At 40.2% G+C, this 17,067-nt stretch overlaps 1 protein-coding gene across 50 annotated transcripts in view; it reads left to right on the top strand.

Annotated features, from left to right (window-relative positions):
• Positions 1-17,067, top strand: part of PTK2 (protein tyrosine kinase 2) — a 356,961-nt gene that overhangs the window by 265,874 nt on the left and 74,020 nt on the right. For all 50 annotated transcript variants that reach the window (XM_073999554.1, XM_073999553.1, XM_073999548.1 and 47 more), the window contains 4 exons: positions 6,220-6,335; positions 7,333-7,433; positions 11,531-11,620; positions 15,177-15,381. In XM_073999554.1, the coding sequence (XP_073855655.1) occupies positions 6,220-6,335; positions 7,333-7,433; positions 11,531-11,620; positions 15,177-15,381 (512 nt within the window). The remainder of the gene's footprint in view (positions 1-6,219; positions 6,336-7,332; positions 7,434-11,530; positions 11,621-15,176; positions 15,382-17,067) is intronic.

Below are 17,067 nucleotides of genomic sequence, written 5' to 3'. Positions count from 1 at the left end.
GCGGGCATTCCTTGGCCCAGAGGCCAGATTTCCGGCACTTGCAAGATCCTGGGGGAGGAAGTCCTGAAGGAACGCCTGACTGCTGTGGCTTAGGCGTTTTGAAGTTTTTGTGTGCTGGAGATATGGCTGGGGTTTCTCTCACAGCAGAGGCAAGTAATTGCAACTTTTCTCTATTATTGTACACCTTGAAGGTGAGGTTAATTAAGTCCTGTTGTGGGGTTTGAGGGCCAGAATTTAAGTTTTGGAGCTTTTTCTAATGTTGGGAGTTCACTGGGTGATAAAATACATATTAAGAATAAGGTGGCCTTCTAGCCCTTCTGGGTCTAGGGCAGTGAAACGTCTAAGACTTGCTGCTAAACGGGCCATGAACTGGGCTGGGTTCTTTACCTTGGATAGTTTCTTTAAGTTTGTCATAATTAACAGCTTTATAAGCTGCCTTTTTAAGCCCTTCAAGTAGGCAGGAAAACATATAATCTCACCTAGCTATACCTGGGGAATTGACCTGATAGTTCCATTAGATAGTTCTAATGCCTTCCTGCAGGTCTGGCTCATGAAGTCAGTGGTTATCAGCGTGAGATTTGGCTAGAGAAGAAAACTCTTTCCCATTCATCTGGGGAGAGGGTAGAAGTTAGGATGACATTTAAGTCACTCCAGGTTAAATTGTAGGACAGAGTTAGATATCGGATTTCCTGTATATATTTAGTGGGGTCTGATGAGAAAGAGCCTAAACACTGGCTGATTAGGGAAAGGTCCGATAGAAAAGCACATGTACCCTAACTGTGCCTTCAGCTCCAGCCACCTCTGTAAGAGGAAATTGTTGGGCAGGTGGGGGAGGGCTAGTCACGGAACGAAACTGTAAACCGGACCAGGTGTGAGGAGGGGAGGTGATAGAAGGATTATAGGGTGGGAGAGCAGAGGCTGAGGAAGAATTGGGGCCTGGCTTGGCCTGGTGAGGAGCAGCCTGGGGAGGAGGGGAGAGGTCAGATGAGTCTGTAGAAAAGGATTGAAAGGACTCAGAGCTTGGGGTGGAGACTAAAGGAACAGACAGGAGAGAAAGAAAAAAGATTTGGGACAAGTCGCATTGGGAGCAGAGACTAGGGAGGGACCAAAGTGTAAAAGAATGCCTGGACGTCAGGAACCTCAGACCATTTGCCATTTTTTGATAAAAGTCATCTAGGTCTCGTGGGATGGAGAAATCAAAAGTGCCATTTTCTGGCCACTTATAACAATTGTTGAGTTCGTACTGGGGCCAAGCGGTGTTGCAGAAGAAAATAAGACACTAGATTTTAGGTCAGGCAAGAGTTGAAAAGGTTTTAAGTTCTTGAGAACACAGGTTAAGGGAGAAGAAGGGGGACTGGAAGGTAGAAGGTTGCCCATAGTGAAGGAGGCAAGTTTAAAGAGAAGGGTAGAGACACGGAGAGAAGGGGTGGGGAGCAGCCCTGGGCTGCAACGTGGGTGAGCAGCCAAAGCAGGGGTCCCCGCAATTGACTTGCCACCAAGGGAATGTGGGTGAATGACCAAGGCAAACGTCCCCACGGAGATCAGACACCAATGGAACGTGAGTGAATAATCAGAGAGGCATCCCCGCAATGATTAAACACCAAGGGAAGGGTGCCTTCTCGAGTTCGTGATCGGCACCGGACTTTTGGGCCCACAGATAAAATGTGTCTTCTTTCTCTCTACCAGAAAATGAAAGGAATTGAAATTCAGAGAAGGGAGATATTGAAGGGTAGCACCAAGATTGAAAGGAGAAAGAGGTTGAGGGATAGTGAGAGAGGTTGGAGAAGAGAGTAAAAAGAGGCCGCTTTCCCCAGTTTAAAATCAGTGAAGTGTTCCTTGGGCTGGTTGGTCAGAGGACCCGAGGTTGTAGGTGGATCTTTTCACGGAGTGAGGGTGAGGACAGGGGACTGGTCTCCCGAAGGAGTCCCGCTGTCCTGGGTTTCGGCACCAAATGTCTCACATGTACGTGTGAAGAGACCACCAAACAGGCTTTGTGTGAGCAACAAGGCTGTTTATTTCACCTGGGTGCAGGCGGGCTGAGTCCAAAAAGAGAGTCAGCAAAGAGTGGTAGGATTATCATTAGTTCTTACAGGTTTGGGGATAGGTGGTGGAGTTAAGAGCAATGTTTTGGGGACCGGGGGTGGATCTCACAAAGTATATTCTCAAGGGTGGGGAGAATTACAAAGAACCTTCTTAAGGGTGGGGGAGATTTTGAAGAACCTTTTTAAGGGTGGAGGAGATTACAAAGTACATTGATCAGTTAGGGTGGGGAAGAAACAAATCACAATGGTGGAATGTCATCAGTTAAGGGTATTTTCACTTCTTTTGTGGATCTTCAGTTGCTTCAGGCCATCTGGATGTATACGTGCAGGTCACTGGGGACATGATGGCTTAGCTTGGGCTCAGAAGCCTGACAGGATGTATGTCATTAGGTTTTGGTTCCAAGAATGTGGGTATAAATATCTTCATCATTAAATTCCCAAAGCATCCCCTTATGCAGTACTGGCAGCAATATCTTTCCCAGCCAAGTACTTTATCAGGACTGGTAGCAGCAGATGGCCAAATGTTTTTGTTTTATTTTGTTTTCTCTCTGGTGCCATTGCCTACAAAACTAGCCCATTGATCTGAGGATGAAGCAATCTTAATGGAGTTTGGGTAAATTAATGCTAAATTTAGGTAAATCTAAACATTTCCTTAATCTTTTTGGGAATTCACTTTGTAGCATCTTTTCTTTGAGAGACAAGTTCTCCTTCTGTTGCCCAGGCTGGAGTGTAGTAGCATAATCACAGCTCACTGCAGCCTCGACCTCCTGGGCTCAAGCAATCCTCCCCCCTCAACTTCCTGAGTTGCTGGGACTACAGGTGCATGCCACCATGCCCGGCTAATTTTTTAATTATTTATAGAGATGGGGTTTCACTATGTTGCCTAGGCTGGTCTTGAGCTCCTAGGCTCAAGTGATTCTCCTGCCTTGGCCTCACAAAGTGTTGGGATTACCTGGCTGGTAATACCTTTTAAACCAACTCATTTAAATCACCATTTCTTTTTTCTTTTTTTTCTTTTATTTTGAGACAGAGTCTCGCTCTGTCACCCGGGCTGGAGTGCAATGGCACGATCTTGGCCCATTAAAACCTCCGCCTCCCAGGTTCAAGCACTTCTCTTGCCTTAGCCTCCTGAGTATCTGGGACTATAGGCATGTGCCGCCATGCCCAGCTAACTTTTGTATTTTTAGTGGAGACAGGGTTTCACCATGTTGGCCAGGCTGGTCTCGAACCCCTGACCTCCAGTGATCCTCCTGCCTTGGCCTCCGAAAGTGCTGGGATTACAGATGTGAGCCACCGCACCCAGCCGTACTCTTTTAAAAATGATGACATGATTGTATATTTAGAAAACCCCATCGTCTCAGCCCAAAAATCCTTAAGCTGATAAGCAACTTCAGCAAAGTCTCAGAATACAAAATCAATGTGCCAAAATTACAAGCATTCTTATACACCAATAACAGACAGAGAACCAAATCATGAGTGAACTCCCATTCACAGTTGCTTCAAATAGAATAAAATACGTAGGAATCCAACTTACAAGGGATGTGAAGGACCTCTTCAAGGAGAACTACAAACCACTGCTCAGTGAAATAAAAGAGGAAACAAACAAATGGAAGAACATTCCATGCTTATGGATAGGAAGAATCAGTATCGTGAAAATGGCCATACTACCCAAGGTAATTTATAGATTCAATGCCATCCCCATTAAGCTACCAATGACTTTCTTCATAGAATTGGAAAAAACTGCTTTAAAGTTCATATGGAAGCAAAAAAGAGCCCACACTGGCAAGACAATCCTAAGCCAAAAGAAAGCTGGAGGCATCATGCTACCTGACTTCAAACTATACTACAAGGCTACAGTAACCAAAACAGCGTGGTACTGGTACCAAAACAGAGATAAAGACCAATGGAACAGAACAGAGCCCTCAAAAATAACACCACACATCTACAACCATCTGATCTTTGACAAACCTGACAAAAACAAGAAATGGGCAAAGGATTCACTATTTAATAAATGGTGCTGGGAAAACTAGCTAGCCATATGTAGAAAGCTAAAACTGGATCCCTTCCTTATACCTTATACGAAAATTAATTCAAGATGGATTAGAGATTTAAATGTTAGACCTAAAATCATGAAAACCTAGGCAATACCATTCAGGACATAGGCATGGGCAAGGACTTCATGTCTAAAACACCAAAAGCAACAGCAACAAAAGCCAAAATAGACAAATGGGATCTAATTAAACTAAAGAGCTTCTGCACAGCAGAAGAAACTACCATCGGAGTGCAGGCATCCTACAGAATGGGAGAACATTTTTGCAATCTACTCATCTGACAAAGGGCTAATATCCAGAACCTACAAAGAACTCAAACAAATTTACAAGAAAAAAAACCCCATCAAAAAGTGGACAAAGGATATGAACAGACACTTCTCAAAAGAAGACATTTATGCAGCCAACAGACACATGAAAAAATGCTCATCATCACTCACCATCAGAGAAATGCAGATCAAAACCACAGTGAGATACCATCTCATACCAGTTAAAATGGCGATCATTAAAAAGTCAGGAAACAACAGGTGCTGGAGAGGATGTGGAGAAATAGGAACACTTTTGCACTGTTGGTGGAACTGTAAACTAGTTCGACCATCGTGGAAGACAGTGTGGCGATTCCTCAAGGATCTAGAACTAGAAATAGCATTTGACCCAGCCATCCCATTACTGGGTATATACCCAAAGGATTATAAATCATGCTGCTATAAAGACACATGCACATGTATGTTTATTGTGGCACTATTCACAATAGCAAAGACTTGGAACCAACCCAAATGTCCATCAATGGCAGACTGGATTAAGAAAATGTGGCACATATATGCCATGGAATACTATGCAACCCTAAAAAATGACGAGTTCATGTCCTTTGTAGAGACACGGATGCAGCTGGAAACCATCATTCTCAGCAAACTATCACAAGAACAGAAAACCAAACACCACATGTTCTCACTCATAGATGGGAATTGAACAATGAGAACACTTGGACACAGGGTGGGGAGCATCACACACTGGGGCCTGTCATTGGGTGGGGTTGGGGGGAGGGATAGCATTAGGAGATATACCTAGTGTAAATGACGAGTTAATGGGTGCAGCACACCAACATGGCACATGTATACATATGTAACAGTATGTATATACATACATATGTTGTGCACATGTACCCTAGAACTTAAAGTGTAATTTAAAAAAAAACTGTGAGTAATCGAGTGAACAGCTCTCTCACTTTCTCCAGAATACAGAAACAAATCAGTGCATCACCAACACTTGGAAACTCATTAAACAAGTTCTTGTGCCCCACCCCAGGCCTGCTGAATCAAACACTGGGAAGGGGGGGCGGGGGAAGCACCGTGTGATTTCATCAGCTGAACATCTCTTCCTCCTCCACCCTACATTTCCAAATCAAATGGAGTGCTGATTATAATTTCTTGTTCACAGTATTTTTCTGCTTTTGCTTTTGGAGAGTTTGCTAATTCTTCTGGCTCAAAAAATATGGCTAAATATTTCTCTCATCGATTATTTAGAATTAGGTATTGAATGTGTATGCCTTTCTTTGCCATGTTAGCATTTACCTCTATTAATGGTGTCAGTGGTAGCACAAACAAGTAAGTGCAGTGTGATAAATACCCAACATGACTCTTCTGCATCCAGGACCTCATGGGGAAGGAAATAAGAGAGAAGATTCCTTCTTGTCTCTGCTTTCTCCTCATTACATTATCCTCGTATCTTCCCAGAGCTACAGTAAAGTTTGAAGTGGAGATAACTGACTGTATTAGCCTTGTTTGGATAGTAACTAGATCGTTTTTCTTCCAGTTATTATTATTTAGCAATAATTTGTACTGTGCTTTTATTCATTCCCTTGAAGCATATCTTTCTATATTTTTTAAGAAATTTGTCTGTAGTCAAAAAGATTTTAATTTCATGATAGGATTTCAAGTAAAAAATAATCTGAATCCAGAGTTTAAATGTTTCACTTATTATGCTTTGTTAGAAGAGACTTGAAGCCATTCTAATATTATTAAAAATGCATTGAAAACGGCATTATTGTTGAATGTACCTTTTTGCTTTTGATTTCAATTCACTGTCACTAATTCTTTCTTTCTTTTTTCTTTTGGCCATTGTTCCAAAAGCTGAGGTCGTTTTTGCAAGTAAGGAAATACAGTTTGGATCTAGCATCTTTGATCCTGTATGCCTATCAGCTTAGTACAGCTCTTGCATATCTAGAGAGCAAAAGATTTGTACACAGGTAAGATACAGTCATAAATCTGTTAAGTTCCCTTCTGAAAAGTAGTGATCAAGAAACAGGGACCTATTTGGACCGTCTTTGGACCCAGGGATCCCTTTGGTACCATTTTGTACCAATTCTACAAAATTGTATTCTGTATATCATTGGAATCTATTGTACACAGTTAATAGCAAGTCATGCTGCATTATGTCCTGTCAGAGTGAGATGCCAGGGCTTGTTAATACACAGTTACAGGATTTTTACACACGTGGAGTTTAAACATTGTGATACTTTCAGGTCACTTATTCCTTACACAAACGCTATAGAGAACCTGTACTTGGCAGCAGAGCAGTGAACATGTGGAAGTGGTCTCTGAAACGAATATTGTCCTGGAACTTCCCGGGACAACACAGCCTTATGAGTGACATCTGTTAGCATTCTGTGGAATTTCTGTTTATAGCCTGAGTCTCTGTTTGAATGCAAGTAAAGACCCTTAAAATTTGTTTGCCAAGTATCATATTAGAATTGGTGTTTTGTTATCCGGCATTAAAACAAACTTCATCCAAAAAAAAAAAAACAAAAACTAAGGCTCTGAAAAAATCAACTCCATCAGCAAAATCATTTAAAAGTTTTCAGAAGGCAACTTTTATCTAATGATATCCCTTCAGGAATGGCAGTGTTATAGGCCCCAGTTATATATCACTGTCTATCAGTTAATGCAATTGGTAATATGGTTTTATGAACAGTAATAAGGATTTTCATTATTTTAGAATATACTTTGCCATCATTCAAAATAATCATTTATTAATGGGTAAATATCTGGCAAAAAGAATATATATGAAATAAATTTTGTGTGTGGGTATATATGAGATTTATTGTATATATCCTATAATATCATATAATCTGCTTGCATTGTATATAAGCTGTCTTTCAAAGTGCCTATTGGTATGTCTTTATCTACGAGCTTATAGGTTTGTTTTTCTTATTTTAAGTCTTACTGTCTGAAATTCTTTATCAGGGACATTGCTGCTCGGAATGTTCTGGTGTCCTCAAATGATTGTGTAAAATTAGGAGACTTTGGATTATCCCGATATATGGAAGATAGTACTTACTACAAAGGTAAGAAATCAGGGCAGTACCTAAGAAATAGGCTTGGAATCTTTAATGTATTTCTAAAAACAGTATGTTCTAATACGTTCACCTGATCTTTGACAGAGATATAAAGTTAACTAAATGGAGGAAGCAACAGTCATCTCAGTAATGGTGCTGGAGCAGTTGGACATCCTTAGGCAAAAAATATACCTCAATTTAAACCTCTGAATCCCATTTCAGATTAACTCAGAGTGGATTATGGACTCAATTACAAAATATTAAACTTTTAGAAAAAAACATAAGAGTAAATATTTGGCATCTAGGCCTAGGCCAGGGATCCTTAGACTTGACACCAGAAACAAGGATTCATAAAAGGAAAAAGTTGATAAACTGAACCTCATAAAAATTATAAATTTTTGTTCTGCCAAAGACCCCATTAAAAGGATGAAAAGAGGAGCTGCAGAGTAGGAGAAGATGTGTGCCAGCCACATATCTGACAAAACTATTATCTAGAATATAAAAGGAACTCTTAAAACGTAGTAAAAAAATGACACAAAGAATGCACTTAGAAATTGGCAAAAAAATAGGAAGGGACATTTCAGTGAAGAGGATATATGGATTGCACATAAGCATGTGAAGATGTAGATGTTCCACATCTGTGTCCATTAGGAAAATGCAAATTCAGAACACAATGAGATTACAGTACATACCTGTCAGTTGTTAAAGAATATGCTGGCGAAGATGCAGAGAAACTAAATTGCTGCTGGGAATGTAAAATGGTAGAGGCATTCTGGAAGAGAGTTTGGCAAATTCTTTAAAAATTAAGCATACAAGTATTATATGACCCAGGAATTGCATGTCTGGACATTTCTTCTGAAGAAATGAAAATTTGTACACAAAACCATACTCAAATGTTCATTGCAGTTGTATCTGTAATAGCCAGAAATTCAAATCAGCTCAAATGTCTTTCAATCAGTAGACACGCCATCATCTTACACCAGATGCAGCTGGTTGTATCGATTGCCTCAGTGAAGGGGATCTGACTTAAAGATACGCAGGCTGCTAACTTCAGCACCTTGGATCCATTAGTTTGGTGGGATTTTTGTTTGTTTGCTTGTTTTGAGACAGGGTCTCGCATTGTTACTCAGGCTGGAGTGCAATGGCGCAAACATTGCTCACTACAGCTTTGACCTCCTGAGCTCAAGAAGCCCACCCACCTTAGCCTCCCAAATTGCTGGTACTACAGGCATGCGTCACCATGCCTGGCTAATTTTTTGTAGAGATGGGGTTTTGCCATGTTGCCTAGGCTGGTCTTTGATCAAACTCCTGGGCTGAAACTATTCTCCTGCCTCCACCTCACAAAGTGCTGGGATTACAGGCATGAACCATCAGGCCCAGCCTCCATTAGTTTTTTTAACTGAAATCTAGCTTATGTCAGTTGTCTTTAATTTTGCCAATCTTGGAATCACATTGAATTGGTTCTTCAAATTATTACTGAAATAATATTTTTCTGAATAATGTTTTCATATTCCTAGAACTTTAAGGTTTAGATAAATCCATATTGTGCTATTAATACTGCTAATTATGACTACCATTTTACAAAGGCCAATTTCTTAGGGTATTTGATTTTTATATTGCAACAAAATGAACCCAGATTTTTACATGCAAAGCTAGTCTCTTATTTTAATCTCATAACTATTTTCTTTCCATATATCGTCTGTATATTATTGCCTGTCACTTTGATTTTTAAAATTCATTTTAAATTTTTATTTTATTTTATTTTGAGACAGAATCTCGCTCTGTCGCCCAGTCTGGAGTGCAGTGGCGCTGGCTGGGCTCACTGCAAGCTCCACCTCCTGGGTTCACACCATTCTTCTGCCTCAGCCTCCCGAGTAGCTGGGACTACAGACGCCCACCACCACACCTGGCTAATTTTTTGTATTTTTAGTAGAGATGGGGGTTCACCGTGTTAGCTAGGATGGTCTTGATCTCCTGACCTCGTGATCCGCCCACCTTGGCCTCCCAAAGTGCTGGAATTACAGACGTGAGCCACTGCACCCGGCCTAATTTTTTAAATTAATTTTTTAAATTAAAATTTTTTTATGACAGGGTGTTGTTCAGTCACCCAGGCTGGAGTGCAGTGGCATGAGCACAAGTCACTGCGGCCTCAGCCTCCTGGGCTCAAGTCATTCTCCTGAGTAGTTGGGACCACAGGCACATGCCACCATGCCCAGCCAATTTTTTTATTTTTTTGTAGAGATATGGTCTCACTTTGTTGCCTAGGTTAGTCTTGAACTCATGGGCTCAAGTGATCTTCCCACCTTGGCCTCCCAAAGTGCTGGGATTACAGGCATGAGCCATTGTGCCCAGCTACCTGTCACTGTTTTTAAATGATCCTTTGATATATGAAAAGAAGATCAGTTGTTTATTCATTATAATTATTTAGTCATTTAACTTAAAAAAGACAAAGTCAGCTTTTCACTATTTTTAAATACATTTTATATCCAGCTTTGATCTTAACTGTCCCAAGTCCTAGAATTCCAATAAAGAGCTAAATTCCAAGTAGTATGATGTCCAGATTTTCGTATCATTCGAACAGCATTTTGAACAGGCAGTTGACAAATTCACACAAATATTTTCTCAGAAAGGTTAATAAGTATACATTCCATTAGGCTATAGAAATAAGTGCAAACTCCAAATAGAGATTCTTCAAAATACTCCTCTTTCTAGGAATTCTAATAGTCTTCAGAGGCAACTCATTGCTTACAGAAGAAAGTCCAGACCCTTGACATGCTGGCAGAGCCCAGCTGCTCATGCTCCATGCTTTTCTGAATCAGAGTGGTATTCCTGTGCCCTGCTCCCTTAACCAACCCCTTCTGCTCTTACATCCTCTCCCTGCAGCCTTCCCTGGTCATCCTCTCAGTCACTGTTTCGTCTCCACTTTCAGGACACTTGGCATGCATTCACTATCTCTGTTACACCTTGTACCAAATTTGAGTATACTTCTGTCTGCCTTTTAGAATGAGAATTCTTTGAAGAAAAGGACTCGGGATTGTTCATCTTGAGAACTCAGCAGTTGAGGAAATGTTTACTAAGGTTTTGAGTGACTTGCCTTTGTGGCACAAAGAAAACGTTTAGGTCTGAAAAGGGAGCTGATTTCAGGCTTCCCTAGAGAAGTCATTCTCAACCCATTACCCCTTCCTGCTCCTCACATGCCTGATTATTTGTGGAGTCTGCGTTGGTGCATTCACCTAGTGGCTAACACATGTTTGTAATTCCCAAAATCAATACTCAAGGTGCTTTCATAGTCATTTGAGGACATGCACAGAGCAACAAAAAAATTGAGTATTCCCTAATACCGAAATATGCAGCTGAGGTTCAGCAAGGCCGCAGTCTCTCCCTTCTGTCGCAGCCAGAGGTGGGAAGACAGGGTCAGGGCTGGGAGGGAATGGCACAGGGCAGAGCCAGCAGCTCAGGCTCTGGTGCTTGGAGAGGTTTGAATCCCAACTCTGGTACCTGTTAGTGGGGCAGTCTTGGGCAAGTCACTTAACACATCTGAGCGTCCTTTTCTAAAGGAAATATAACCTACCAGAATGAGTTGTTTGATGAGTTAAGATTGTAATCTATGTGAGATACGAATATATGTGTACATATTTCTCCTGAGAGCAGTGGTTCTGTGTTTGCAACAACTTTATATAACATTAACTACCACCAGTGAGGATCGACTATATATTATTTATTATTAGCAGGATATGTGTATAGCAAGCATTCTAAGCTACAGATAAGTATCTCTTCTGTAAATTGTGGAATCTTACATAATGGAGTTGCACCTAATACCTGCACCTAAACCCCTGGTAAACTGGGGTTTGCTCTCCCTCCCTATTCTTTGCCTCTCTATAGAGAAAAGGACATTAGTATTTTATTTATCTACCATCTAACCATTCCTCACCCCTAAGTGACCTCAAAACATAAAGGAAATGAAAAGTAGTTCTCCCAAAGAAATGGAAGATTCAAGGGGTCAAATAGTTAAAGCTTTTTCCTTTGATACTGAAAATCTCAGCTTGCTCTGTTAGATTCTTAAGCAGATAACAAGGAAAATTTATTTTCTAAAATTAATCTTCTAGCTTCCAAAGGAAAATTGCCTATTAAATGGATGGCTCCAGAGTCAATCAATTTTCGACGTTTTACCTCAGCTAGTGACGTATGGATGTTTGGTGAGTATTCTTAAAAGTTTTGTATTATTTAAAAATTATATTTCATATGTTATACAAAAAAAAAATCTCTCTTTGAAATATGTAGGTTGATTTGCCTTCCCTAACCTGATCATCTCCTCATCAGACTTCTTTTGATTAATTTGACAATAAATAGCCTGGCATCTACTGTGCATCAGCTTCTGGGCACAGCTTCCATAAGGGTCCACAGTTCTGATTGCCCAGCTCCTTCCATCACTCTTCCTTTCTGTTCCCCTTTGCTGTCTCTTCTTTCCTCCCAGGGGGATATTTTGCTCATTTCCTTCTTTCTTTTCTCTCTCTCCCTTAGCCGTCTAATTCATTCTTTTCATATGAATGACATTAAACAGTAAACACCTGGCCCCTCCAACCCTGAGTATCTAAAATTCTACCTTGTCTCTTTATTCTGGGGTCCAAGCTCCTTCCTAACCTATCTCAAGACTTGGAAATTTGATCCTTTGTTTTCTGTAGCTTCTGCTTTTTTGATAATCTCATTTGTTCTTCCTCACCTGCTGTAAGGTCATCATTCTCCTGCTCTGTGGTTATTGAAATTCCTTCTAGCTGGTGTAAAAGTGTGGCTCTCATTTATTCTTTGCTACTTATTTAAAATACTTTATCCAAATTTTAAAATTACTCACTATTTTTAACATGAATGGCTCTTCCCTCGACCCCACTCTTCATTTTTCTTGGTGTTATTCCTTCTACCCAGAATGCCTTATCCTTATACCTTCTTCTTCCAGTTGAAATCCTACCTAACCCTCAAGGTCCACCTTAAATGTCCTTGAAGCCTTCCTCTTCCTTTCTGTACATTTCCTACACTTTCTCTCTTTGTCATAACACTCATGTTGATTCTGTGAATAGACTTGTGGACATGTTATCTCTGCTAAATTAAAAACTACTTTGGAGGAGATGACCTGTTAAGATTATGTACTTTTTTCCTCTTATAAATAAAAATAACTGATCAAGTATGTGTTCTTATGTTTTTTTCTTCTGTTTACTTACTGTTGATTCTTAATCATCATTTAATGTCCCAATAGATAACTAGGTGAAGGAAGGAACTTTCAAATAGAACAGGATATGGCATGACATGATTAGAAAAAGCTCTGAAGTCCAATTGATGTGGTTCAAATCCCAAGGCCTTGATTATTAGCTGTGTAATCCACAGAGCAAGTAACTTACCTTTTCAGAGAAATTTCATGTTTCAAAACTTCTAAGATGCCTGTTTTTTTACATGTTAACATTTCTAGAACTGGAGTGTATCTTAAAATCAGTGGCATTTTACAGTCGGTAGTAATTGGAGGCATTTTTTAATGTAATACTTGCTTTCACTCATGTGGACTTTGTTTTGTTAATATTGTTACTGTAGTGTCTGAATGACTTTGAAAGAGCTCTTTTGGTAAGAATAAAATAAAAATTCTAAGAGGGAAGAAAGAATTGTATCACACTTTAGTTTTCAACATTATTCTCCCTTTTTTGGTCATATAAACTAATGATGTTTCCTATAATCAGTGGATGTGATTTTTGTCAAATGTGATATAATGCAGTATTTAAAGAAACATAACATAAGGTTATTGTGAGGATTAAAGGTAAGATATGAGGCTGGGCGTGGTGGCTCATGCCTGTAATTCTAGTACTTTGGGAGGCCAAGGAGGAAGGATCACTTTTAACCCAGGAGTTCAAGACCAGCCTAGGCAACATAGCAAGACCCCATCTCTACAAAAAATAAAAAAATTAGCTGGTTTGGGTTGCGTGTGCCGATAGTTTCAGCTACTCAGGAGGCTGAGGTGGGAGCATCACTTGAACCTGGAAAGTGGAGGCTGCAGTGAGCTGTGATGGAGACTTTGTCTCAAAAATATATGTATTTGTAAAATGTCTAAGAAGTGTGCCAGGAACACATTAAGTTCTCCAGAAGTGATACCCAGTGTTGCTACTACTGATGATATTGTTGTAACTTCTTGTGAGAAAAGCAGTACTAAGGCATTATGTTTGTTAGGTACTCTTTACATTGAAATTCTTGGATTCTTGGCTAAGTTCAGAATCTAATTCACATCAAGATGGTAATATGCTTTGCTTCCTTTGAGGCAGATTTCACTCTAGGTTCTAAAGATGCAAAAATAAACTCACAGTTCCTTTCTTCAAGGCATCAGTTGTACATTGTTTTGTGATAGAAGTAGATTTGAAATGACAGAAACTTTTCCCAGAGGAAAAGCATTATAAAGAACTACATTACAAATGTACCTACAAAGAAGAGAGCTTGTGAGGAAGGTAAAGGGATGTTTTTGGTGTGTTCCACAGGTGGCAAGAAGCCCAGAATAACCAAGTGCAGAGCAGTGATGATAAGGCACTAGGAGAAAACATCCGCCCTTTACACCACCAGTTCTCTCCATTTCCTTTCCATTGGCATTGTATGTTCATTGCCAGTTTTAGGTTTCTTGTTTGTTTTAAAGGTGAATTTTTAATTTTTTTTTTAAATTTTAGATTCAGAGGGTCCATGTGCAGGTTTGTTACATGGATATGTTGCACAGTCCTAAGGTTTGGGCTTCAGTGGAACCTATCACCCAAATAGTGAACATAGTACCCAATGGGTAGTTTTTCAACCATTACCCACCTCGTTCCCCCCACTGCTCTTTTATTCCCCGGTGTCTGTTGTTTCCATCTTCATGTCCATATGTATCCAGTGTTTAGCTCCCTCTTATAAGTGAGAACATGCAGTGTTTGGCTTTCTGTTTCTGTATTAATTCACTTCGGATACATGACTTTCAGTTGTTTCTGTGGTGCTGCAAAGGCCATGGTTTCATTCTTTTATGTCTGCATAGTATTACATGGCATGTATGTACTACATTTTCTTTATCCCATCCTAAAGGTGAATTTTTAAGGATTGTTCAGAAGATACTGAGAAAGTATTGGATTTCCCAAGGGTAGAATGCAAGTAAACTTTTTGCGGTCACACTGTGGCATTTATAGACAAGATGACTTGAAGCCCAAAGAAGTTCACATCTTTCCTGGGGGAAAACAGTGACCAGTCCATGAATCAACCAGATAATGACGCCTTTATGCACTCTAGATAAGAAGAGGCCAACCTTGTTAAGGGAAACTTTTTAAGGAATCTTAGTTTTCCAAAAGCATAAGACTTACACTAGTATTTTCTTTATTGGACCTCAGGTCAGCTGCTCTAATTATAAACAGGTGAGACTGAAGTGGGGCAGATTAAAATTCAGCGTTTCCTGAACTAGTTCATTAAGCCACGAAGTACCACTGTAGCTAGTGGGCAATTTTCTACTGGTGTTTTTCTAGAGAAATAAACTGAGAAAAATTATAGCATTTTCCTTGATAATAATTTAACATTTCATTATTTACATCATATTAAATCATTAGGTTATTCTTATTTTATACTAGAGTGAATATAATGCTGCTTTGGTAGATAACTTGCCCATTACCTCCCAGCTGGTACTCTAGTGCCTAGAAAAACGATTTTCTTGGAACCTGGGAGTTACACTCTTCATACTGAGCTCACTGTTGTGTTTTCATTCCCACTTGACAGGTGTGTGTATGTGGGAGATACTGATGCATGGTGTGAAGCCTTTTCAAGGAGTGAAGAACAATGATGTAATCGGTCGAATTGAAAATGGGGAAAGATTACCAATGCCTCCAAATTGTCCTCCTACCCTCTACAGCCTTATGACGAAATGCTGGGCCTATGACCCCAGCAGGCGGCCCAGGTTTACTGAACTTAAAGCTCAGCTCAGGTAGGAGTTGGCGGGAGAGAGGGCCTGGGGGTGGGGGCAGATTATGCTGCTTCTCCTCCTTGCAGTAATAGCATTTTAAGGTCATTATATCAGTATGTCTAAGGCCGAACTATTTTTCATTCAAATGCAATTACTTCTAAAATTGATTTGCATTTCTTTTTACCTTGCTAGAGTCTTAAGTAAATTATATCTTTAAAATTTTAATAAAGCTCCAATTATGGTCAAATCTCTCTCCCCTAGCTTCTGACTTAGCATGGCTTGCAAGATCCATAATAACATAGTCCCTAGTTACCTCACTCATCTCATCTAACACAACCCTCTATCTCTATCTCCCTCACACTTTATGATCCAGCAATACCTACTTATAATTCTCCTAACACAGCTCACTGCCTTTTCACATGCTGTCTTCACTCCCAGAAATCCCTTTCCTGACCTTTGCCACCTGTAAACTTTTATTCAGTTTTCAGAACCCAGCTCAGATGTTACCTGCTTCAGGAGGCCTTCCTAATCAGCCTTGCCCCGAAAGAGATAGTTATTCCTTTGGCACCTTTTGAATACTTCTGTTTTTATATTTAAAACATCCATTGCTTGTTCAGGTGCCGTTTTGTGGCTCCTACTTCGTGCCAGGTACTGTTAAACCCCTGGAGGAAGCACGCAGGGACATTAGTGTGCTGAATCCCTCAGAGAAGCATGTGCATACTCTACCCTGTTGCCTGGCCTGGAGAGGTTCTTGTTTGCTTGTCTGCGTCCCCAGCTATACTCAGAGCTCTTGACGGGCATCATTGTGTCTTACTGATTTCTGTAGCCGCAGTGCCAAGCATAGGATCTGGCACCATATAAGTGCTCAATAAACATTTGTTGAATTGAATTGAATTGGAGTCTAGAATGAGACTTAATACTGTAATAAACAAGATATTGTAATATAACACATAGGCATGAGAAGCTTTATTATATAAACAATACCATGGTTCAATGTGTGCTGTGTTACCTGTTTTCACACTTGGGGACTTCCTCGATTTTACGTGAGTGTTTATGGGTTTGTTTTTCATGCTGTATTTTAGTCTTTTTCCTAAAAATCATCAACTACAGCGTCCAGGCTTTCACCATCTAGCCCAGCCTTCTCTCCACATGTTCAAGCTGTTCAACCTGCTAGACAGGATTCCTTTTAAGGAGAATATTTCAGAGAAGAATTAAGACCCATAGATAGAAGCACAAAGGATTCATCCAGTCTGAAAATGTTTGCTAAGCACCTTTGTTATTCTAAGCTAGGTTCTTTGGGTTCAACAGTGAACAAGACCCAATCCCTGCCCCCAGAGAGTTTAAAATCTGGTGGAGGAGACCGAGGTATCACCGGTTATTACAATACAGTGAGCACCACATCAGAAAGACCAGCCACACTCTTGGTCTCCGTCCCCATAACTCTCACGCGCTGGCCTGGTTCTACTTTTCAAGGCCTCATAGAACAACCCTACTCTGCCTTTCACACGATAGGCCTTCAGGGTAATTCTAAACAGCTTCCTTACCTCCTCTTAGCTTCTTCTAGCCAAAAATCTTCAGTTCCTTAATTAATTCTCATATAACTTAACTGCCTATTCTCTCACTTTTACAGCTGGTTTTTGGACATGCTTTATTGCATGTTTTGTTCCTATTTGTTCCTCCTTGATCCTTCCTCAGGATTTGACAGTT

This window comes from Macaca fascicularis, chromosome 8 (assembly GCF_037993035.2).
Source record: "Macaca fascicularis isolate 582-1 chromosome 8, T2T-MFA8v1.1".
NCBI classification, from domain to species: Eukaryota; Metazoa; Chordata; class Mammalia; order Primates; family Cercopithecidae; genus Macaca; species Macaca fascicularis.
The sequence above is the reverse complement of the archived record's forward strand: the minus strand, read 5'-3'. Positions and strand labels throughout refer to the sequence as shown.